The sequence below is a fragment of the Mastigoproctus giganteus genome, chromosome 9 (assembly GCF_048544385.1).
Source record: "Mastigoproctus giganteus isolate SK-2022 chromosome 9, ASM4854438v1, whole genome shotgun sequence".
In the NCBI taxonomy this organism is placed as follows: Eukaryota; Metazoa; Arthropoda; class Arachnida; order Uropygi; family Thelyphonidae; genus Mastigoproctus; species Mastigoproctus giganteus.
In genome coordinates, this window is record NC_143583.1 from 92,402,664 (window position 1) to 92,428,643 (window position 25,980).

The 25,980-nt window shown below is 36.7% G+C and overlaps 1 protein-coding gene across 1 annotated transcript in view; it reads left to right on the forward strand.

The window, feature by feature from the left end:
• The window catches only part of LOC150080544 (uncharacterized), a 62,194-nt gene that overhangs the window by 24,899 nt on the left and 11,315 nt on the right, over positions 1-25,980 (forward strand). Inside the window, exons 5-7 of the mRNA XM_090380727.1 lie at positions 14,011-14,111; positions 14,922-14,971; positions 24,201-24,339. Coding sequence (XP_090236853.1) covers positions 14,011-14,111; positions 14,922-14,971; positions 24,201-24,339 — 290 coding nt within the window. The remainder of the gene's footprint in view (positions 1-14,010; positions 14,112-14,921; positions 14,972-24,200; positions 24,340-25,980) is intronic.

Below are 25,980 nucleotides of genomic sequence, written 5' to 3' on the forward strand. Positions count from 1 at the left end.
AAGACCATTTTAGTTCTTTAGTTTTGATAAGAATGTCCTTTACTTGAGTTTGCTGCCTAATCCATGTGTTTCTCTTCTTATCTAACAGTCTGATTCCCAATATGATTCGTTCCATTCTTCGCTGTGTAGTTCTCAGCTTCTCTTCCATTCTTTTGGTGAGTGCCCAAGTTTCACTTCCATAAGTCATGGTGGGGAGTATACATTGATTCATTATTTTACGTTTCAGACAAACTGGGATATTGCTCTTCAGTAAGCAACTATATTTCTGGAATGCTATCCATCCAAAATTTATTCTTCTCTTGAGTTCCAGCCATTTATCATTATTACAGCTAATAACTTGTCCCAGATAAATATATGACTCCACCTTTTCAATTACTGCTCCTTCAATCATTATTTCCCTTTCTGTGGCATACTTGTTCATCATTGCTTTTGTTTTAGCCATATTCATCTTTAGTCCAAAATCCTTACTAACTGTGCATAACTGATTAAGATTTTCCTCTAATTCTCTGGGATCATGGCTTATGACCACAATGTCATTTGCAAATCGTAAATGGTTTAGGTATTCTCCGTTCACATTGACTCCTTTCTGCGACCAATCTAATCTTCTGCAAGCTTCCTCAAGGGCAGCAGTATACAGCTTTGTAGATATTGTGTCTCCTTGTCGAACTCCTTTCTCGATTTTAAATTTCCTACTGTTTCTGTCTAGTCTAATAATGGAGGTAGCACTCATATATTTTCTTCAAAATCATAATATGTGGGGTATCTATGCCTTTCTTTCCAGCGCCCGAAACATTGCCTTATGCTGTATGGAGTCAAATGCCTTTTCATAATCCACAAATGCCAGGCATAATGGTGTTTTATATTAATTTGTTTTCTCCATTAGCTGTGATATTACATGAAGGTGATCCATAGTTGAGAATCCTGTCCTAAAGCCAGCTTGCTCTTTCGGTTGATTCTCATCAAGTATTCTTTCTAATCTGTTAGTAATGACCCTTGTGAACAATTGTAGATATGGGATAACAAGCTAATTGGTCTATAATTTCCAATTTCTGATTTATCTCCTTTCTTATGCAGCAAAACAATGATTGCATTATTCCGCTGCTTAGACATCACACCTTTTCTAATGCACTTTGTGAAGAGCCTTACCAGTTTTTGTGTTATGTCTCTTCCTCCCAATTTTAACAACTCTACAGTAACTTCATCTTCCCCCGGGGCTTTCTGATTCTTCATTTTCTTCAATGCATGTTCTACCTCATCGGGAAGAATATCGGGTATGTTGTATGTGTTGCTACTTTGCAATCCATCTTCTCCACTGCTGGCATCATTCCCTCTCTCCTTGTATAATTCTCCATAGTAGTCTTCTGCTATTTGAATTATGCCTTCTCTGCTGTTTATAAGTACATCATCGCTATTCTTCAGTTTCAGTATCATTTGTCTTTCTGTATTACTGCTCATGGCTGCTGATTTAAATCCTTTGTTTTCCCTTAATGCTAGTTCTACTTTTCTTGTGTTAAATCTTCTTATGTCCTCTCTGAGTCGCTAATGGCTTTGCATAACTCAATATACTCAAATTTCTCCTTGTCAATGTTTATCTTGCTCTTCATTTGTTGCCTTCGGTTCTTCATAAAGAGTTTCTTGACTAATTTTTTCTTCTTTGGATTTCTTTTTCCCTATAGGTTTCTTGGGCTTTATCACTTTCAGAAAGTTTTAATATTCCTCGTTGATATCTTGGTCCTGAGCAGTCTGCAGAAGCTCAAACTTGTTCTTAAGCTCCAGTACATACTGCTTTTTCTCCTCTTCTGTTATCTCAATGACCTTTGTATTATTTACTCGAGTCAGTTTTTTCCTTTCCTTTCCTACATCTATATCAAGTGTACATCTTACCATTCTGTGATCACTTCCAACATTTACCTTATTCAGGATGGTAACATCATTCACAATATATCTTCTGTTAGTGAGGATGAAGTCGATTTCATTAGTTGTTAATCCATTTGGACTCTTCCAATATAATTAATTATATTTAACATAATTAATAACATAACATAATTAATTATAATTAATTAATAAATTAATAGAATCATGACTCAGACCAGAGCAGCAAAGCAAAAGGCTCAAGCTAATGGAAGCGCTGTGGCTCAGAGCAGAACTGAGGGGGGCAGTTGTCCTCTGACTCACAGCCTTATAAAATGCACTGTTTGCTTGATGTTTGCAGAGCAATCGGGTACGGGACATGATACTGCCAAGGGGGATGTCTTTGTGTGTGCGCTATGCAAGGAGTGTATCGATATCAGGCAACAACTCGGCGTTCTTGTGGGCCTATATGAGAGCTTGAAGGACAGGGTGGATGCCCTCGAAGAAACTAAATTGAGGGGCCCATCAAGCTCTCAGCTGCCCACATCAACGCCAGAGCTTGCACTTGGGCATCGCGTGACACAGAGACAACCCCCAAGGCAGAATGCGCTGGTCCCGAAGGAACTAGTAGTTGTTGGTGACTCTATTGTCAGGGAAACGGGGAACATGCTTTGTAAAAAAGATAGGTGGAACAGGACCAGGGTATGTCTGCCAGGGGCAAAGGTTGATGACGTTGTAGAGCGAATATCATCTTTTAAGGGCACAAAAGGTGATATAGTTGTACACGTTGGCACTAATAATATTAAGAGTAGGAGACCGGCAGAATTACTTAACAAGTACAGGTCACTGTTGAACAAAAGCCGAGAATTAGGGTTGAATTTGAAAGTGTCTGCAATTCTGCCCAGACACGATAGGAGGGAGTATATGATGAGAGCCTTGTCGATCAATTCGGCCCTGGAAAGATTGTGCAAGGCTCAAGGGGTAGAATTTTTTTCAGCCTGGACTGTACTTGTTAACAGGAGAGATTGCTTCTACAGGGATGGGATACACTTAAATAGAAAGGGTGCAAGAATATTTGCTGATGCTATCGAGGCAGTGTTAGGTGGGTCGGAAAACTGCTAGCTTGGGGGGAGACAAAGACCAATAGATTGACAGTAGCCACTGGCAGAGGTGAAAGAGATTCTTGCACTGCTTCTATTAGAATGAGCAGAAGCCTGAAAAACAAGATGCATGGTATTTCAGAGACTGCTGGGAGCCATTGCGGTACAAATAAACACATGGGTTGTGTTAGGGTAGCTAAGAATAGAAACAGGTGCAGGTATACTTGCGTGTACACCAATGCTAGGAGTTTAGTAAATAAATTTGATGAATTTGAGGTATTGCTCAAAACATCAAAGGCAGATATTGTTGGGATATCAGAGACGTGGTGTCACACAGATATAAGGGATGCAGAACTGCAATTTGGGGAGTACAACGTCTACAGAAAGGATAGACAGGATAGGAAGGGGGGAGGGGTTATGCTATTAGTTAAGAAACACATAAAAACCAAGGAAGTGAAGCCAGTCGACATCGCTGGACAGTGCAGTGTCGAGTCAGTTTGGTGTGACATAAGCATGGGTAAATCAAAATTGAGAGTAGGAGTGTGCTATAGGCCTAATGACTCTGATGAGTATAATAAGGAACTGTACAGGGAAATAGAGTGGGCCAGTAAATCAGAGAGTCTTATAATGGGAGATTTTAATTTCCCAGATATTGACTGGAATTTGGGGGCTGGTTACTCACACACTAGCAGGGCTTTTGTGGATTTATTGGATGATTGTTTTCTACATCAGCATGTTCAGGAGGCAACTAGAGGGAGTAATACTCTTGATTTGATTATCAGCAGTGATTCTTCATGCATTAAGAATCTGCAGATAAATGAACCACTAGGTGGCAGTGATCACAGTGTGCTGAAGTGGGATTTACTCAAAGAGGTAACTACCATTAGGGGTAAAGGGAAGGGTTATTGCTTCCGTAAAGGCGACTACGATGGACTGAGACAGTATTTAAATTCTATACAGTGGGACCAACTGATGATGTTACCAACAGCAAATTCAAAATGGGAAGCATTCAAAGAACATATCTTGGAAGCTACTAGGCTTTACATACCAACTAAGAAATATTGTTCAAGGTTTAGGCCAAAATGGATGTCAGATGAACTAATGAGGCATATGGCAGAGAAGAAAAATGCATGGAATACTTACAAATGAACACATGACACAGAAGCCTATGATAGATACAAGTTGATATGCAACCAAGTTACAAAGGAGGTTAGGCAGGCGAAGGCAGATTACGAGAAATCCTTGGGAAGGGATGCAAAGAAAAACAGCAAAGAGTTCTTTACTTATGTAAACTCTAGAAGGAAGGGGATGAATCAGATTGGTCCACTTGATATTGATGGGTCAACTGTTGATGACCCTGCTCAGGTAGCTAACAAACTAAATGAATATTTTGCATCGACATTCACACATGAGGAGTTATTCAGCAAGGGGAATGCCAGAGGTGTATTCAACTCTAGCAGTAAGCTACAGAATCTTGAAATAACTGGGAGTAAAGTGGAGGAGAAACTGTTGAAGATAAACACAAGAAAGGCACCCGGGGTGGATGGGATCTATCCAGTTATATTAAAGGAGGCAGCAAAGGAAGTAAGCAAACCCTTAGCCATAATTATGAGAGCTTCCTTGGACTCAGGGGAGGTACCCATAGACTGGAAATGTGCAAATGTGACCCCAATTCACAAAGGAGGATCAAAGGCTGACACAAGTAACTATAGACCTGTGAGCTTAACTTCTGTTCCAGGAAAATTAATGGAGGCACTGGTTAAAGAAGCACTGCAGGATCATTTAGACAAGACTTCAGTTATAGCTCAGACACAGCATGGTTTTGTTAAGGGGAAGTCTTGCCTGACCAACTTGATTGGATACTATGATGCAGTCACAAAAGAACTGGATGCAGGGAATAACTTTGATATTATATACTTGGATCTTAGAAAGGCTTTTGATACTGTTGCACATGGAAGACTGCTACACAAATTCGAGCAGTGTGACATTGGAGGCAAATTGCTGTTATGGATAAAGGGGTGGTTGAGGGGGAGAAGACAGAGAGTGGTAATCAATGGACACTGCTCATCGTGGACTAATGTTATTAGTGGAGTCCCTCAGGGCTCAGTGTTGGGTCCATTATTGTTTTCTGTATTTATAAATGATATTGATGATGGTATATCAAGCTTAATGTCCAAGTTTGCAGATGATACAAAGGTTGGCAGGGTTGTCAAGGACACTACTGACACTACACTGCTGCAACAGGATCTGGAAAGGTTGAGCAGATGGGCTGAGAGGTGGCAAATGAAGTTTAACATTGACAAATGTAAAGTACTACACATGGGAAACAGCAACCCCAGGGCAACGTATCAACTCTGTGGTACTACACTGACAGTGGTAGAGAATGAAAGGGACTTGGGGGTGATTGTGCAGGCAGATATGAAGTTCTCTGAGCAGTGCAGACGGGCTGCAAGAGTAGCTCATGGAGTATTGTCAATGATATACAGGAATTTTTCCAGCAGGGATAAGGAGGTGATTATTCCATTGTACAAGGCAATGGTCAGGCCACACCTAGAGTACTGTATACAGGTCTGGAGGCCTCATTTCAAGAAGGATGTAGAGCTGCTGGAACGAGTACAGAGAAGGGTAACAAGATTAGTGAATGGAACAAAGGGGTGCTCTTACGAGGAAAGGCTTAAGTTTTGCAAATTACAGTGTCTGGAGACTAGGCACCAGCGAGGTGATCTGATAGAGGTGTATAAAGCCTTGAATGGTTTAAGCATGCTCAATGCTGATGGGATTCTTCCTCTAGCTCAGAAAAATCACCTGAGAGGGCATAAATTCAAATTGAGGAAAGACAGATGTAGGATAGACGTGCGGAAATTTGCCTTTAGCCAGCGGGTGGTTGGTTGGTGGAACAGACTGCCATCCCTTGTGGTGGAGGTTGATAGCCTAAATAAGTTTAAGGCTCAGCTGGACAGGTATTTTGAACGAACAGAGGGGTGAAGTGGAAGTGGGTTTTTTTTTTTTTTTTTTTTTGGCTGATGCTGCATAAGCTTGCTTTCTTGCATCAAATGCCTCTACTAATGCTAATGCTAATGTCCACTTTCTGTTCACCCTTTTCTTAAAAAAGTGTTCATTACTGACAGTCCTTGAGATTCTGCAAATTCCACAAGTCTTTCGCCTCTTTCATTTCTTTCACCAATTCCAAAATTTCCTATAGTTTCGCTTTCTGCACTGTTTTGTCTTTTTCCAACCTTAGCATTGAAGTCCCCCCATAATAATAGTGTAGTGGGTTTTCTGCTCATCTAGAAGACTTAATTTCAGTGTACATTTCTTCAACCTCTTCATCATCATGGCTCGATGTTGGTGCATAAATCATTATAACCTTTAGCTTGTACCTCTTAGAAATCTTGAGTATTAGTCTTGACACCCTTGGTGATGTACTTTTGAATTCCAAAATGTTGTTTTTAAAATCTTTATGGACCAGAAACCCAACTCCACCTTCACTCCTTTCACTGTTTCCATTGGTGTACAAGGTGCCGCCGTAGCCAGGTGGGAAGGAGCAGCAGTGCGTAGCACATGCTTCTTGATTTGAGCGGGGTTCGAGCCCGTCACCACCAAATACAGAAGATGCGGAAAGGTCAGGGAATGACCACCGCATATTCCCCGAGCAATATGGCCTTAGTTGCTAATGCTCCTAGAAACCAAATAATAACAACAACAATTGGTGTACAGCAGATTTCCACTTGATAAACTTATAAGTGATTCATTTCTTCTTCTTGTTTCAGCCAAACCGATGATATTCCAATTCACCTTTTCTAATTCCTTTTCCAGCTCTAATATCCTGTCTTCACCGAGTGATCTTATGTTATAACAGGCAAGTTCAGTTTCCGTGCATGGCAGCCTCGTCGTACCCAGAGATTCTTAGCACCCTCTGCTTCCACTCTGATCCTCTCACTGCTGTAAGAGGGGGGGGGGAGTGAAAGCTGCTGGGGACTGAGGGCCATTTACTTTGTCGTGCTGTCATATGCTGGAGGGTTTGGACTTTTCGTCTTCATGCTGACCAGGCGTCTTGAAGAGAACCACCCTACACGTTCGTTGCCACCTAAGTAACAGGGCTTACCATCGAGAAGGTGTGCATGAGTGGATTTTAGGGAGGCAGGCCAACCGGACTTCTCCTAAATCTTCTGTAATAGAGAGATATTGGATCCATCAGTGTTTTAGGCTGAGTGTCTGATAACACACAGGATACTTGTTCCCCTCTAAGCCCATGTATATACATATATATTTATTTATTTTTTTGTCCTCAACTTTTTCCCATTATATATATATATGAGGTCAGCGTTTTTACTGTTTTGACATGAAATTTTTATGGCCAGATGCCCTTCCTGACACCTACTCTCACCCTTTATCTGGGTTGGGGATAAATGGTGGTCATTCCCTGGCCTTCTGCATCCTCTGTATTTGGTGGTCACGGGCTCGAACCCTGCTCTGATCAAGAAGTGTATGCTACGCACTGCTGCTCCTGCCCACCTGGCTATGGAGGCGGCACACATTTTATATATATATATATAGAAACAAAAAAAACCATAGGAATATTACCTGTAGAGTATGCTTTTAAACATTAGCTTATCTAACATTATTCTCTCTATGAATTTCTGTTTGGATTGCCTGTTGGACATCAACTCATTATGATTGCTTCAAGAAAAATAACTGTAGCAGACTGCAAACCTTCAGGAATAATGAATCAGAGTTTTCTTTATAATAATGGCACTGCTGTTCAGATGTGGCTGTTGAGAGCATTTTCCAATCACCACCAGAAAAAGATCTGCACTGTTCCCCCCCCCCCCCAACTGGCTGAATATTCTCTCGCAGTGCTATGAGGAATGGTTAAAATGCATAATTTGTTGTTTCAAGCTTTCGTGTGTACTTTTTAGTTCCTTGTTTGTAATTTGTTGTTTCAAGCTTTCGTGTGTACTTTTTAGTTCCCCAAGCAAGGATTACTCCACATCAATTCCATTTCTTTACCTTCAACGATATTAAGAATTGTTGGAAACTTTTTTTTTTTTTTTTTTTTGCAAAATTGATTCATTTCAATATGATTAAAAAAAAACTTGTTCTCTGAATAGTATTACTGGATAATGGTGTATTTGGAAAACTAGTTCAAAAAAACAAATGGTTAAGTTAAATAATACTTAACTTAATGCTTCCAAATAACCCAGTTTAGAAAATTTCTAACTATTAATTCTGTTTCAAGCCAGCAGACCTTTGAATGCCGCAAGGAAACACACTTTTGATTTAGGAATTCATGATAAAAAGTTATAATTTTTTTTTTTTTTTTTTTTACTTTATCTTATATGAAAAGAGTTTCATAACTGAATCTGCTATTACAAAACTCATATTGTAATATGTGGAACACTGACATAGCTATAATTCACAATGCCGGTTCAGTTTATTTTACATTGTACTAATGATAAAATAATATTAAAAATATATGTATGTAATAACTATGATAAGGTGCCTCCATAGCCAGGTGGGCAGGAGCAGTAGTGCTTAGCACACGCTTCTTGATTAGATCGGGGTTCGAGCCCGTAACCACCAAATACAGAGGATGCGGAAGGTCAGGGAATGACCACCGCATATCCCCAGCCCGGATAAAGGGTGAGGGTTGCTGTCGGGAAGGGCATCCGGCCGTAAAAATTGCATGCCAAAACGCTGACCCCATATATATAATGGGAAAAGGCAAGGACAAAAAAAAATAATAAATAAATAAAAAAATAACTATGATAAGATAAAATAAATAGACAATGAAGGGAACTACACTGTGCTGCCACTTTATTAGGTACACCTACCTAGTAGCGTGTTGAGCCTCCTTTAGCCTTCAAAACAGCCTAAATTTGTCTAGGCATGGATTGAACAAGATGCTGAAAATGTTGTGCAGGAATGGAGTACCAAGCAGACATGAGTGTGTTGTGCAGTTCCTTGAGATTCGACGGAGGTGTAGGTCTGCAGCGAACATCAGTAGGATTGAGATCCCTGGACTGAGCGGGCCACTGCAGCAAAGAAAAGTCATTGTCATGTTCCTGGAACCATTCCATAGTAATTCGGGCTTTGTGCACTGGCGCATTATCCTGCTGGAAGTAAACAGAAGATAAACTGAAGATAAACTGTCAACATGAACGAATGCACTTGGTCAGCAACGATGTTTAAGTACGATGTGGATTCAGACGTGAATCTGTGGGTATCAATGGATCCAATGTGTGCCAAGAAAACATTCCCCCACCACCTTGCACAGTAGTCATCAGATATGATGGGCACATGGATTCATGTTGTTTTTGCCAAATTCTGAGCCTTCCATTAACATGATGCACCAGGAACTTCGACTTGCCAGACGAAGCAACTGTTTTCCAATCCTCGATAGTCCAGTGCTGGTGTTGCTGTGCCCACAGGAGGCGTGCTCTCTTATTCTTCATTGATAACAAAAGTACACGATGTGGCTGTCGGCTGTTGTAGCCCGTTTGCGACAAAGTGTGACTAGTGGTCCATTGCGATATTTTGTTCTGTACATCAAGGTTGTATTCTGACGTGATGTGCGATGTTGTGGCTTGTCTGTTTGCTTGCACAATTCTAGCCATCCTCCTCTGACCTCTCTCATTAACAAGCAATTTTCTTCCACAGGAGTGCCATTGAGAGGATGTTTTCTGTTTGTTGCACCATTCTCGATATACCCTTGAAACTGTGGTGCATGAAAAGTTCAGAACTGCCGTTTCAGAGATGATTTGTCCAGCATCTTGCTCCTACTACCGTGCCACATTCAAAGTCTGTTAGATCACTCCTTTTCGCCATTCTTGCTACGGTTTGTAAACTTAACTGATACTAGAAAGGTTGTTCTACTGCATTTATATCCACAACTGTGGTCATGTGACTTGCAAAGTTGTGGGACTAACCATTTGTGTGCACAGCAGGGGTGTACCTAATAAAGTGGCAGCACAGTGTAGATTGGAGTAAAAAAGAAAGAAATCAAATCAGTATTATGAATCAGACACTGCTTAGGCAAACGAACGCCATGACCATAATGTATAAATAGTAATATGTTGAAAGTGTAAAAGAGAAGGTTGTTACGATCGAATCTGTGGTATACATGGGAATATTTCTCATGTATACTGTAGGTTTGATCGTAACAGCCTTTTTTACCCTTTTTAACTATATAATATCGGTGTAAATACACCATAGTTAACCCATATATTTGAGCTACGATTGTAGCGTAGAAGGCATCGTTTTAAATGTATCTCATAATGTGGTTGCCTTCACAACAAGATAGCTACTATTGAATTACTTCAAATAAATAACGCTTCTCTAGTAGAGAAGACTACTGTTATTTATTTTCAGCAGTACCACCACCTAGACGATCGTTTCGAAGCTTTTTGGCTTCGTCATCAGTGGGCGGGCAGGTACCCAGGTAATACAACAAGCCATCTCAGTTGCGAAGTTTCTGAGATGGCTTGTTGTATTACCTGGGTACCTGCCCGCCCACTGATGACGAAGCCAAAAAGCTTCGAAACGATCGTCTGGGTGGTGGTACTGCTGAAAATAAATAACAGTAGTCTTCTCTACTAGAGAAGCGTTATTTATTTGAAGTAATTCAATAGTAGCTATCTTGTTGTGAAGGCAACCACATTATGAGATACATTTAAAACGATGCCTTCTACGCTACAATCGTAGCTCAAATATATGGGTTAACTATGGTGTATTTACACCGATATTATATAGTTAATTATCAAAACCCATAAGGATTATGCCTAGTGCATTTAATTTTCCAAACCCTTTTTAACATATTTCTCCATATATGTACTGTATATGTGTATGCACACACACAAAAAGAAACAAAATAACTTAAGTTTAGTTAAATCTACAAATATATAATATTAAAATCTAAAAAGTTATAAATTAAAAATCATTTTGTGACATGGGTAGCTTTTGAAAATATATTAGGGGGTTTAAAGATTTGTATTCACCCAGAAGTAGTTGTGATAGAAAGATGAATTTTTTTTTTTTTTGTTCGATACCTTGAAATCTATAGCAACTACAGTGATTTTGGTTTTGATCTGATATATATATTTTTTTTTTCTTTCTTTCTTTCTTTCTTTCTTTTCAGCACTGAATGAAGTGAAGTTTCACAATGGATAAAGCGGAATACAAATCAATGATTCAGCTCCTCTTTCTGCAAGGGAAAACACCCAATACAGTCCATGAAGAAATAAATGGTCGTTGTTTATGGAGAAGACTGCCTAGGTTTCATTGTCGTTGCAGTAAACAATTCAAATGTGGAAGAACCTCAGCGCATAATGAAGAAATACCAGGACACCCAGAAACTGCTGTAACAGAACAGAGTGTTGCAATAATTGAAGTTTTAATCCTGGAAGATTGCCATATTAGCATCAAAGAAGTAGCTGCAGAGCTACAAACTAGTTTAGGATCTGCATAGAATATCATCTGTCAACAGTTGTGTATGAGTAAAATGTCTGCTAGATGGGTGCCGAGACTTCTGACTCCCTTACCAGAAGAGAAAAGAAGGGTACAATGTGCACATGAAATATCAATGTGCCAGGAAAAATTGAAATATTGCTGCATCCTGCATATTCCTTTGACCTTGAACCCATGGATTTTAAAAAAAAAAAAAAAAAAAAAAAAATTTCTTTCTCTTTACTGCCCCGAAGTCCTTTTTTTGGGGAAAACGCTTTGCTGCTGATGATAGGTGATTTTTGCTGCCAAGTTGTAGTTGAAGGGCAGTCAGAAGACTTCAACAAAACTGGCCTGCAAGAATGTATCGAGAGGTGGCAAAAATATGCCATTTTGTTTGATGACTGTGTTGAAAAAGTGTAATATATGGTGTTTATTTCAGTTTTCTTTCACAACTACTTCTGGGCAAATATAAATCTCTTTTGAACCTTCCCCCACTTCATATATTATTTATCAACTACCTTTCTTATAGTAGCTGGCTCTTACAGAAATAGAACACAGAGATACAGCCATGTGATTGTATAGTAATATCTGGAAGTGAGGGCAGCTCATTTTCAGTTGTTTACATAAACTGATATTTGATCTCCCCCCCCCCCCCCCAATTTGTTCCTGCCTACCACTGTCAGGAATAACACCATCCACATCTAACCCTGTCTTTGAATTACTCAGTGGCCCTCATTGTAAATTTATCCACTCAGTGCTGTTGCAGCTTACATTACATTCTATCCTGGACTGACAGACAATAGCCATGGTGTTGAAATAGTATAATATTTAATGTAGACATTTGCTTGGAAAAATTCCAGCTTGTTTTCCCTTCATTCAAATCCCCCAAACCGAAAATGTTCAGAAGTGGGGGGGGGGGGGTGCTTTGCAAAGTTCAGTGTTTCAAATGTAATGAAAACATTCTAAATGCTGAGTGAGGTGAAAAATGCCTCAAGAATCATCTAGAGAACCACATGGTGCCATATGTAATGTTGAGTTTAGTTCAGCAATAACTGAATATGTGTGACAGAAGAAGAACCAAGTAGACATTCCCTCCATCAACTCTGTTGCCATTATTGATTTTGAGAAACAGCAAGAGTGCTGTCACTGGCTAGAAGTGACAAGCACTCTTGCTGCAAGCCATAACACAGAGTTTATGCTCTCTTATATAGATTTTATTTTAGTGAATCGTGGATCTAAAAAAAAAATGCATTTTCTATTAATTAGAAAATAAGTCATAAACTTTGGTGTTCATACAAAATTTTATAGTAAATTGGTTTTGGAAACTTCTGTTCATTACTCTCACCATCACTTTTGCCATGTGCAATATATCACACATTGTTCTGAAATCATTAAATTTTATTGCATTCTTTTTGTTCTATATTGGAATCGTTAATAGTAATCATAAAATCATTTGGTCATTTTTCCTTCTCATATATTTGTATACCATTTTCTGTTGGTATTCCCATTTATTCTAGTTGCTTTTCTCTTCATTTGTTAAAGAATGCAATAAATTTTATTGCATTCTTTTTGTTCTCTATTGGAATCGTAATAGTAATCATAAAATCATTTGGTCATTTTTCCTTCTCATATATTTGTATACCATTTTCTGTTGGTATTCCCATTTATTCTAGTTGCTTTTCTCAACATCTGTTTCAAGTATCATTGGACCCAGTTTATCTGCATTCCCCTATATTTTTCCTCAGTCTCAATCTTATCCTTTCTTTTCCTCTCCCATATAAATCATATGTTTAATCCATATGTTTAGTATAACATAATTATCTTTTAATAATACTCTTTCTCCTCAATTGCATCCTGTCTTGGACCATTATTAAATTTATTATTTAAAAACCGAAGTTTATAAATAATGACTTTAAGAATGTTTATATAAAGCCAGTTTATAATTAAGTTAAATATAAGCCAATTGTCATGTATCTGGGAATAAAATTTACCACAAAACAAGTTACTTGTTTCATTGTAAATAGTGTTTCTTTTTCATAAAAATATAAAAAAATTCTTTTTGGTAAAATAAAATATAGATAACTTGTATGTTTCCACTTAATAATGATTTAATTTTTCCCTTCAAAAATATAATACATCATTTAAAATAAAATGCCAGTGTTTCCAACTTTATATGATCAATTTAGTGAACAAAAACTTTAATGTGATGTATCTCATAATTTAAAAGCCAAATAAATAAAAAATTTTATGAAAAATTTTAATTGTTGTGGTCACAAAACAAAGAGTATATTCTCTAAATTTATTTGAATTTTGACATTCCTGCTTTATATCATTATTGTGAAGTCATAATATTTTGTCTTATTATACTCTTTTGCAGAGAACCAAATTTTCTTTCCATTAATTCATCCTTGGTACTAATTTGCACCATCTAGATTGGCATTAGAAATAACTTAATGTTTCTGCTCTCAGATCATTCAAAGCGGTCTCTCCTGACTGTTAAAGAGAAACCTACCAGAGAGCTGATTGAATATATCAAAACTGCTATAAGAGCAATTTTTTTTGGAACTTATAATTTCTACATGTCATATTTAGTATGTTTTATATTCCATTCTAGAACACCTTTTCAAAAGGAATTTTTACAGTCTCTTTTTGCACAAAGAAGAGTTAAAAAAGTATACTGGGTAATAACCAAAGGAGTCCCTAATCCAGCTTCAGGTAAAAGTTATTTTTTTTTATAACACAGTCCACTGTATTATCACAAAATTTATCTTGTATATAATTTGTAGAAAAAGTTACCATTGTTATCTTGAAAAAGATTTATAGACTGAAAAGATTTATAGACTGATTTTAATTTCAAGGAATTTGCCAACTAGTCAAGGCCTCTGTGGAACAGCATTATAGTCCATGAAAACAAATTTAGAACCTGTGGCCCATCTGAAAAGATTAACATAAGGCTAAATGATATTATTGTTATGCCTTAGAGCAGTACAGTGATCTCTCTCTCTCTCTCTCTCTCTCTCTCTCTCTCTCTCTCTCTCTCTCTCTCTCTCTCTCTCTCTCTCTCTCTCTCTCTCTCTCTCTCTCTCTCTCTCTCAGATATGTGGAATTGCAGCCATTCATTAACTCCAGTCAATGAAAGAAGGTCATTAACATACAAGAGGAAAAGTGGGGGGGGGCTGAACTCTAGAGAATGCCTGCATTAGGACACCTGCCGTGAACAGTTAGAGAGAAAACTGGATACCCAATTACAAAAAAAAACAGTTGGCAAACCATAAAATGGAAGTTTATTTAGGAAACTGTTATGCCAAACACAATCGATCAAAAGCCTTTGAAATGTCAAGAGCAACTGCTTGAATTTCACCAATGTTTTCCATTGAAATGTAATGCCATGTAATGATTGTGCATTATTAATGAGGTTCTTAATCTTAAAAATAAAAAGATTAAAATTATTGCACCAGTTTTGTAATTTCATATTATACCCATTAAAAAATTTTTAATTACTTTCTTAATTTTCCCTTCTTTCAGGAATTATTGAAATTCCAGTAGCTGTGGGACGTATAGATGGAAAAATTAGGGCAAGTGATAGTTTATAAAATCCTGTTATCAAATTAAATTTTGTTTTGTCTTGCTTTATTAATAATTGTTTATTTATTAAGTTGGCATTTTTTGAAACTATTGAAATACCAAATATTTTCTGAAAATATTTAGAAAACTTTATTTTTTAATTGAAGGAAATTTTTGTATAAAGCTGGTTATGATAAACACTAGATAAATGAAATACAAGTCTCTTAAAATTTTCCTTTTGAAATAAGGACAGCCAGTAACAGTATTTAACATGTTAACAAGACAGTTTTTTTGTCTCACTTTTTTTAAGCATTATGTTGAATGACAACATTAATGTCACATTTCACTTTACTGTTTGAGCTGTGTGATTCTGTATAGCATCATCTCAGATTTTGGTTTCAATTTCTATAGGTCATTTGGTATATTTGGCATGGTATACTTCATCATAGTATGATTGATCTAAATCATCTGTAAACTAGCACACGCTTCTTGATTAGACCGGGGTTCGAGCCCGTCACCACCAAATACGGCGAATGCGGAAAGGTCAGGGAATGACCATCGCATATCCCGGAGCAATATGGCCTTAGTTGCTAATGCTCCTAAAAACCAAATAACAAAACAACAACAAACCATCTATAAACTAATTGTGATATGGGGAAAAAAAAAAAAAAATTGGTGGTCCCTAGGAATCAGTTTTTCATTAACTTATGGTAATTAATGTGCTAAGAAAAATAGAATATGGCACTTTTATAAATCTGTAATGTATGATATATTTTAATATAATGTAAATTCAGCCTTTGCAAAATATAATAATATTAAAAGTTAATTATTGATATGCCACATGCTTGCCTAAGTTTGAGGACTTTTCAGCAGTGGATGTTGAAAATGGTTTATCACATCCATTGTGATATGACTGGGTCATATTATATGACCAGCATGAGACATTTCATCTTATCTATTAAAAAATAGTAGCAATTCTGCCATTGCTAGATGTGCGTTCATCATGCTGGGAAAGAAACATTGATGTGAAGCTGCTGAAACTGGTCTCAACACCTTCAGTCTCTGTAATATGGTTCACAGTCTCTGGAGATATTTTGAGTTGACTGATATCCAAGAGTTGCTGAATTGATTAATGGACAGAATTCAGTTTAGTGGTAATGCAAATTGTATTTTAACAAATCAGCTTATTCTCTAATATGAAAGGATCAACATAAGCCAACATGATTTTTATCTCCACTAATGTATCAGCTATTTGCAGTCAATTTTTATTCATAGGTTTTGAAAATAATCTTAAAATTTTAAATTTTATACAGGTTTTTGAGTTTATCCCTAATACTTTTTGTGTTTACACCTACTACATATCTTAATCCATTGATCTGTTGTATTACCTGTAAATAATAGATAGCAGTAATGTTGGGGAGGATTAACATGTTCAACTTTGTCTGTCTGCCTCCCACCTTTCTCTCAGTACTGGAAAGACAGTTATAGTGTGAATACATGCACAGTTTATCTGCATACCTATTGCATATAGTTTTTTTTTTTTTTTTCTGTGTTTTGCTTAGCATTGTATTGTTAAAATGTTTAAGCAGAAGTAAAGGAAGTGTTTGAATCAGCCTGATAATTTCTGCTACATTTGTCAGACAAAAATCTTCCAACCAAAGCTCAAAGGAAGAAAATCTACAGTATTACTAAATGTTCATATCCTTTGTACTTTGGTTGCAAGATTGGTGATCAGGACAAAACTTGGGCTACACATATGTGCTATGTTGCTTGTACCACTAATCTGAGGTTGTAGATAACTGGGAATATTAAAAGTCTGCCTTTTGCTATTCCTGTGATATGGCAAGAACTGTATGACTACATTGACAATTGATATTTTTGAATGACAAAAATATCTGGGATGTCTGGCAAAAGCAAGCACAGCAACAAATGTCCTAACATATCATCTGCAATAAGGCCTGTTCCCCATAATGAAGACCTGCCAATACCATATCCCCAAAATCATGTGATAAAGGAAGCAGTGATAAATATAGCAAGGATTCTTATGTTGCAGACTTTGTTGAACTATCCACTTCAACAGATTTGGACTACCAACTAGAAAATTATAATGTGCCACACTTATTAAGCAAGAATAGTTAAATGACTTAGTTCATGATTTAAGCTTATATAAAGAGCAAGCAGAACACCTTGGTGCTAGGTTACAGTAATGGAAGTTACTTAATGCAGAAACTAAAATTGTATTATTGAAGTGATTTCAAAATAGTTTTTTATGGAAGATGGTATATGTTTCTGCAGTATAAAAGTGGTCTTCCAAATGAACTTGGAATTGAACACAATTGTAATGAATGACGTATATTTATCGATGCCTCAAAATTAAATTTAAAAGCAGTTTTTCTGTACAATGGAAATTCATTTCCATCGGTTTCTTTTACTTCAGCTATCGGCTTGAAAGAAACATATGAAAGTATGTCCAAGGTCCTGAGTGCAATAAAATGCCTTGACTTTGCTTGGAGTAGTTGTGGTGATCTTATGGTAATTGGATTACTCATTGATGTACAGGGAGTTTTCACAAAATACTGTTTTTTTTTCTATGTTTGTAGGACAGTTGCGCAACATAAAACATTATGCAGCACTGGGAAAAGAACCAAGAAAGGTTCTTCTATCTTTGCTTGCATGTAAACGTTCTTAAGGTGGCTTATGCTGATGATCTGGCTATCCTCGTCTATGGTGATTCTAGACGAATGCTTGAACATAGGGCAAATGATATCTTGTTGGACCTGGACACTTGGTGCAAAATGCATAAATTGACAATCTCTACTAATAAAACAAAACAAATGCCTTTAAAAGGTTCATTTGACCAATAAACATCAATTGACCACCTAATGTTAGTATTAATGGTCGTGCAATCAAAATGGTAAACAATATAGATACCTAGGCATATTAATTGATGATTAGTTGAAATTTCCTGCTCATGCTAAATATCTAGTAAATAAAATTAAAGCTCTTACTGGGAAAATTATGAGAATCTCTAAAATCGCCTGGGGTATAAAACCAGTGACCCTCAAATTGTATTATACATGTATATTTCTTCCAATTATGTGTTATGCTGCGAGGCACCTTGTAAATAATTCTCTAATTGCCAGATTTCTCTGTCAAGTGCAGAGATTCTTCCTGCTGGCAACTAGTCGTTGCTGCCACACTGTCTCAACTATGACAGTGCACATTCTCACAGGAAAATTACCCATACAGCATTAACTAATTTACCATTACTTGCAATACTTCAAAAGAAAAAATTTACCTGCTAGAATTGATAATTTTGCTCTAAATCTTGATGTTTCAACCAAAGAGGACAACATTAGAATTAGAAATTAATTAATAGCAAACTGGCAAAATAAATGAAGGAACACTGATGTGGGCAGATTAACTGCTTGCTTCTTTCCTGTTGTATCTGAGTTTTCTAAAGATAAAACTGCATGGCTGTGCTCTGGACTGAATGTTACACTTTTGCCATCAGGACATGGTTTGAAAGCCAGACTACTTCACCGTCTTGTAGCTGTGGCACTATAGAAACAATGGAACACTTGGTTTTCAAATGTAATAATTATGTAGATCTTAGACAAGAATTACAATGTTTCACAAAGGTATATAGTGTAGATGATCTTCTACTTCTGATTGAAAACAAAGAAAATTTTAATGCTTTTTCTCGCTTTGCAGATAGACTATTTCCTAGAAGAAAGAGAATCTTGGCTAATAATACCTAGTGCTTAGTGAAAGGGATGTACTGTATTTACTTAATATTAGGTGACGTATTAACTGCCTTAAACTCTGGTCTTCAATTAAAATGTGGTCGGAGTTTATACTTGTAGTGTCTTTTTATGACACAATGCCTGACTATACTCTGGAAAATAGTTATTTTCCTAGGTTTGTAAGATGAACATAGATTCTAAAGAAAACTAGTATTTTTAATTATAATAAATTTCAGTTTTTGCAATTGGCTTGTTCTAAGTTTTGGTAGTGCATAGCTTATAACTATTCTGAGGCTGCAACATTTGTAACCTTGGTTAATAATGCAATTAGAATACATAAGTTTGGCAGTGATGCTATTTTTAAGTCATAATTGTGATTTTACTTTGTTTGATTTGTGACAAACATGAGTTTGAGGAACTGGTATATTTAACGCTTAGAAAGTGATTGGCTGTGGAACTAATTTGTTTACTAGCACCTACATTCTGAGTCTGGTTATGTCAAATAACAATTGATTTGACCGAAAAGTATTTTGGCTAGTTTTCTTAATTATAAAATTAACTTTATATTTTACTATGTTTATGGTAACTGTAGCCGAGTGGGCAGGAGCGGGAGTGCAGTAGCACATGCTCTTTGAGTAGACCGGGGTTCAAGCCCCTGACTGCTGAATACGATCGATCTGCCAACCCGCACTGGCCCAGCGTGGCAGATTATGGTCCATTTCCCTCAGCATGAATTGTTGAGGAGGCTTCCATCCTACAGTGGGTTGATAATGGCTGCACCTTACTCTTACTTACTATGGTAACCGTGTATAGTCATTGTTTTCAAATGCTGCTGGTTTTATGATATTTAGTTTCCTGTTGGGAAATGCCTGCTTTTGGCTCATTAAGATGTTTTGCAAAATGGTTTACTGATAAAATGAACATAATGTTAACATCCGGCCATTTGATGTTTTTAATAGAATTTCGGGTGTAAATAATTGTATAAACATGAATATGTTTTGTATATTGGTTTTGGACAAGTCCTGGTTTAGTGTTCACACATACTGTATATACTGTATAGATATTTATTGGTTTCACTTTACTCTATTTAATCCTTCCTTTTTTCTGGTGATTTCTCTTTATTCCCCTTTCCTTTTTACCTACTGACTTCTTTTCTCCTTCTCTCTTCCTTTCTCTTTTGTAAAACCTGAGAGAAGTTATATACCAGTGTTGCGCAGGTCTTTTTTACTCCGTTATAGTATAAACTTGCTAGTGTTCCAACAATTCTCAGTTATGGTGTGATGTGTCAGTTAGGAATAAATGTTCTTTGCAAGAGTTACACTAATATTTACATCCGGAGAAACCTGGCTTTCATGTAATCGTCTAGCAGTTAGTTAGGACAAATCCCGTGTTCTAAAAACTTACTGAGATGGACGTTGAGCAAATCTGCAACATCAAGATTGCATTGTGATTTTCACCTTTGATTCCTTTCTATTTGACTAGAATCAAAAGCGCCGCATTAACAAAGTTCTTTATCAGTAATCCATTCAAGGAATCATGTGTCATCAGAGAGTAATCATGAGGCAAAGGTTGTTAAACAAAACATGGTTTATTTCACAAGACAAATAAGATGTACACCCAGTAAACAAGTATAGTTTTTAGAATAGGGCATGTAACATTTGGTTTACTCCTCGTTACGTTAATATATAGTTAGCTTCTTAATGTAAATTTACTAGCTGAATAGTAGTGGTAGTGTTGTTCTTCGTGTAGTTTCGTGCTTGCTGTCTGTTGTAGGAAACTCCAAGTACATCCCGTCGAGGCAAAAACATCTCAGTGGTTCATGTAAGACACTAATGACGTTTGTAGCATAACAATTATAAAGAGATCATAATGTTAAACTTATAATGTGATGTGTGTTCCTTAAGTTCAAAATATCGCTTATTCTCTATACTTAACAAGATAAGTTATTATGAGGAGAGAAGTCTATGTAAGGGTAAATAGGATCGTCTTTTACACTATCTAGTTCAGTTGTTTAATGGGACATGGAAAGTTGACTTACCAGACTCAATCTGCATATCTTCAGGAGTTGATACTCTGGGAAGATCGTCAATCTCGGTCATTTCTGCTACTCTTTTATCCGTGGTTGGATCTGCTTTCTCTCGAACAGGATTCTGTATTTTCTCAGGAGCTCAGACACCTTCTCTCTTTTTCTCTCGTTCACACTTTCTCTCCTACTTTCAGACTTCGCTTCAACAAAACCAAACTCAGAACTCCGAACTGCCAACTCTAAACTCGTCACGACCTGAACTCCCCTTTGCTTTTCCCTAGGTTCGTATATATATCTCCCCCTCACCTTTTGCTTTCCCCTGCGTATTTGTTCTGGTTAATTTCAACAGTTCAACAACAATTTTAGGACTGTCGATTTTGGAGCTCTGCTCACATAAAATATTGGATGGACGTTGAGGAGGTGGTGCGGAGGAGACTTTATTTTGGTAGGGTTTGTGCCTTCAGACTGGACAAAGACCTGATGGCCACAAGTTTGTTCACTTCCTCACACCAGACTTTCAAAAAACACAAACCTCCAGTGGACGTCTTATTCTGTTTATCCCAAAAGTGTCATTTGGAAGATGTAGCCTCGCATCTCCACACGAGAATCACGTTCCTTTGCTGTTTTGTCAACAAATGCGCCCGGACGTCTGTCCACTCCGCTCGGACAAATGACCTCCGGCTGTTAGATAACAGGCGACCGGCGGAGGGCTGATGCTCCACGGGGTGACTTTCACTGCACGTGCGGGAACCAGAAATATTTCCGCCTTCTCCCCGCGAGCAGGTGTTGCTCCAAATATACAGCATAGTCACAAAAGTATGGGGCGCTTGTTCTCCTCATGAACGTCCCGTCATAAGTGAAAATGGTTGCATTTTCATACCAGTCACAGCATGATTTGTTATAGGGTGATCTTTTCTGACCAGTCAGATTGGATACTGTGACACAGTAACTGGATGCAAAAAATAATTTTGACATGATATACTTAATTTCAGAAAAGCTTTTTATGCTGTTCCACTTATTTGCTGTATGGATATAGAGATGGTTGAGCAGAAGAATTGAGTGGTTACCAATGGGCACTGCTCTTCTTGGACTAATGTCATTAATGGAGTCTCCCAGGGTTCAGTGCAGTTCCCATTGTTTACAATATTTATTAATGATTTCAGACTTTGTCTAAGTTTGCAGATGATGCAAAGGTTGGCAGGATGGTTAATGACAGTAATCAGGGTATGCTACTGCAACAAGATCTAGAGAAATTAGGCAAATGTGCTGAGAAGTAGCAATTGAAGTTAAATATTGACAAATGCAAGGTACTGCATATAGGTAGCAGTAATGAACTGTGTGATACAACACTGAGGGCAGGGGAGAATGAAAAAGATCTGAGGGTAGAAGATTGTGCAGTCCAACATGAAATTTTCTGAGCAGCTACTAGGACAACTCATAGGTTTCGTAAATGATATACAGGAATTTTGTCAGTATGGATAAGGAGATCATCTCATTGTATAAAACAGTGGTTAGGCTGCATCTTTAGTGCTGCATACAGGTCTGAAAGCCTCACTTTAGGAAGGATATTAATGTGTTGGAATGGGTGCAGAGAAGGTCAGCTGTGAGGAACAAAAGGCGTTTTTACCAAGAAAGACAACTTCAGTTCTTCAAATTGCAGTATCTGGAAAGTGGGCACCTGCAAGAATAATTAATTAAAGGTAAATGCTGATGGCATCCCTCCTCTGGCTCAGATAACACACAAGGAAGCATAAATTTAAATTGAGAAAAGATGACTGTAGGCTAGATGCATGGAAATCTGCTTTCATCCAGTGGATCATTGGAAAAAACTTCCATCTGGTGCTGAGGAAGTGGGTAATTTGATTAAATTTGAGGAATTAGACAAATTATTAGTGGGGCAGACAGGTAATGTGAAATTCCCCTCCCCCCCCGGCTGTTGCCGTATAAACTTGCTTTCTTGCATCATTTGTCATTACTAATTTAATATTGTGAGACACAATAAATGAATGGCTTATGATAGTTTTAGTAATAAATAATGATGATTTTGTTTAAAACACATTCTAGGCAACTAGTGGTTAAGGCCAGTTTTTTCCATCTTGTATATTAAACTGTGGCTTTACTTATAGTTGCCAAATTCTGCTAGTCACTAAATATTTAAGACAACATAGTCCATACTATTACAAATTTATTTTATAGGTCACATAGCTTTTGCTATGTTTAATATTGACAGTAAATATGTAAGATTCACAAATTTGTTATCGTTTATATATTTTTATTTTTTGTATCTGTTATTGCTTGCCATATATATTACCATATCCTGTGTGTGCTTCATTTATTAAATTATTATGGTACAATGTGAGGATTAGCTTCCCAAGAAACCTTCAAAGTTTCCTTGTTTATGCCAGTGTGGCACTAGTTTTAGTAAAATGGCAGCTATACATGGGAATGCTCAGTGTATTATGGTATGTAGAACAAATCATATACGACTGTAATGTTCATGAATATTCAACAGAGTCTCCTGACTACAAAGCTATTTGTTGATATAATTTATTTAGAGAAGAGAAGCTGGTAGTGTTCAGAACAGAATCTCCAGGTAGACCACATGTGGCAGAGGAAATGGTTGAACAAATCAAAGACAGACGGGCTTATGGAGCCCCAGAGAATCAATTGTGCATTGTATTCTGGCACTCTGAGTATCAAAATCTACTGTTTAAAGTGTTACGTAAGCAACTGAAATTTCACACTTATAAAATTTCACTGAAACGTGAAATTAAACCAGCTGATTGTCCTAGATAAGTGGAATGATTTGTGGTGCTATTTCTTGAATAAAATTGATGTCTTGAATCTGTTTTTGGTTTCTGATGAAGTTAAATTTAATGTGACTGATGCCTTAAATCTGCATAACTGCCACATTTGGGGGTTCTGAAAAATTGTTTTGTCTATTACAGTACACAATAGTTAGTCCAAAAGTTAATGTTTGTTGTAGCCTGGTTCGTGATTGTGTTATTGGACCTTTCTTTTTCATCAAAAAAAAAAAAAAAACTCTTTGCTCAGATTGATGAACTTGGAATGCTGGTTTCCTTCATCACTGTCCATCATTTTAGCAAACATGTCCAAATTGACTAGAATGACATATTTCCCAATTATTTGATTTGAAGAGGTGGACTGATCTGGACTTTTTTAAATAAAAATTTGTGATTTACAACACCTAAAGAAATGAATCACTGAAGCTGTTGCAACTGTTATAATAGGTGTGCTGGGCCAAATATGAATGAAGTTGAACGTTGCACGGATATTTTCTGAGCAACAAATGATGCCCATATTGAAATTTACTGAACAAAAAAGAAAACTTGGAGACTTTTTTTGGTATTTTATGATGAGTCACCATTGTAGCTTAATTATTTAATAAACTACAGCACTTTAAAATGCAGGCATTCTTTATAATGATCCTGTATGTAACTTCTCTAGATGGCTTTGAGACCATTACCCACAGAAGACATGCCAAATTTATATTATCCCACAAAAAAGGCTGAAAGAGCAATTACAGAATATCATGTGATATCAAGTAAAGATAGTGCTGCTTTAGTGGAAGTCAAGCCAGAAACCAGTAAGTTTTTTTTTTTCTGTATACTCAATATATACATATATGCTTGTGCATGCTTACATAGGTACACAGCTGTGCTGATATTGAATTAACAGCATTGTGTTAGATGATTAGTGAAATCATAAATATCAAAACGTGTATTTATAGTTGTTAATGACAGTTCTCATTAACTTTCTCACCAATATTTTACTGTTTTATAGCGTAATGATGTCATCATGCAGGATCCTTTATTGTATAAGTAACAAAGCCATTAAGTATCATGGAAAACTTTGGATTCAAGACATTTAATTGCAAATAATTCAGGACAGTTCCCTAATAAGTGATGTACTTGGTGTTCAACAAACTCTGCAATAACAAATGCTTCCTTGAACACATTACTTGATGTTAATCACTTTCCATTAAGCTATATGACATAATTGTTGAGTAGGACATTGAGGTTGTTCGTGAAATGTTAAACCAGTTGAATTGTTCTCTTAAATTTTGTTGTGTACAAAGATTACAATAAATATATTAAACTCCCAGTACACTCTATAATTGGTGATATTTGTGGATTCGTGTTGAATCCTGGCATCATGCCTAATCAGGAAAGATGAAACCAGAAAAAACTCTGCAGGATAGAAAACTTTTCTATCCTGTTGTAATATTTTTTGCACAATATTCATTTGTGAACAATTCACACGGTTTTTTAGTAGAATTCACTATTTTAAATTTTGATTATTAAATCAAATTATTGACCTCCAAAGCATAATTTTCAGTAAGAAAACCTTAATTTGTAAGAAATTCCAGTTTTATAAAGAAGTTATTGTTTGTATTGAGTAAAATATGAAAAATTTTGTTTATTTCTCAGCTTTGATATTTAGTAATTGTCTTTTTTTGTCCTGACATTTTAAAATTAAATTTAATTTAATAAAGGGTGATATGGTAAACTTTTATGTGGTGAGTAACATGTTATAATTACTGTAGTAGCAACATTGCTTCATTATCTGTCAGAATATTGTGTAATCTTTTCAGATCATTTGAATTTCAAAATTTGAGCAAGGACTATGTCCCAGCATTTCCAGATAGCAGTTCAGATGGTTTATCATGGACTGATTTGCATGTTGTGTGGACAGCCTGATATTTGAAAAAGGGCTTTTCAAATTCATTTCCTTATTCTTTGGTTTTATTACTGCAACTAATGAAATAAAATGAACCAACTAATTCAAAACTAAAAATTTTATAGAAGTAATAACTTTTCGCTAACTACATTGTAATGAAACAATAAAATTCAACATGATGCACTGGCATGAAATACTGACTGCTACAGCTTTTATTCACCCAAGCGGCCTTCAATAGTATCTTTAAATGAACTAATATAGCCTGATAATACTTAAATACCATTCCTCTATTCTGCCTTGTGCTGTATTTATCCACTATACAACTCCCCCCCCCCCCATTTATCAGCTCTACTTCCAACATCCTGCCACATATACTAGTGTTGACTTATATATATTTTCATATAGGGTATATGGAATTCCCCTGCACTTTATTCATAGTATATTCCAGCGTTTCCCAAACTTTTTTAGTCACGGAAAAATTTTCATCTCGCAACGTATTCACGGAACGCTTATGAAACAAGTTTAGTGGGAGCCAAAGAACTGTTTG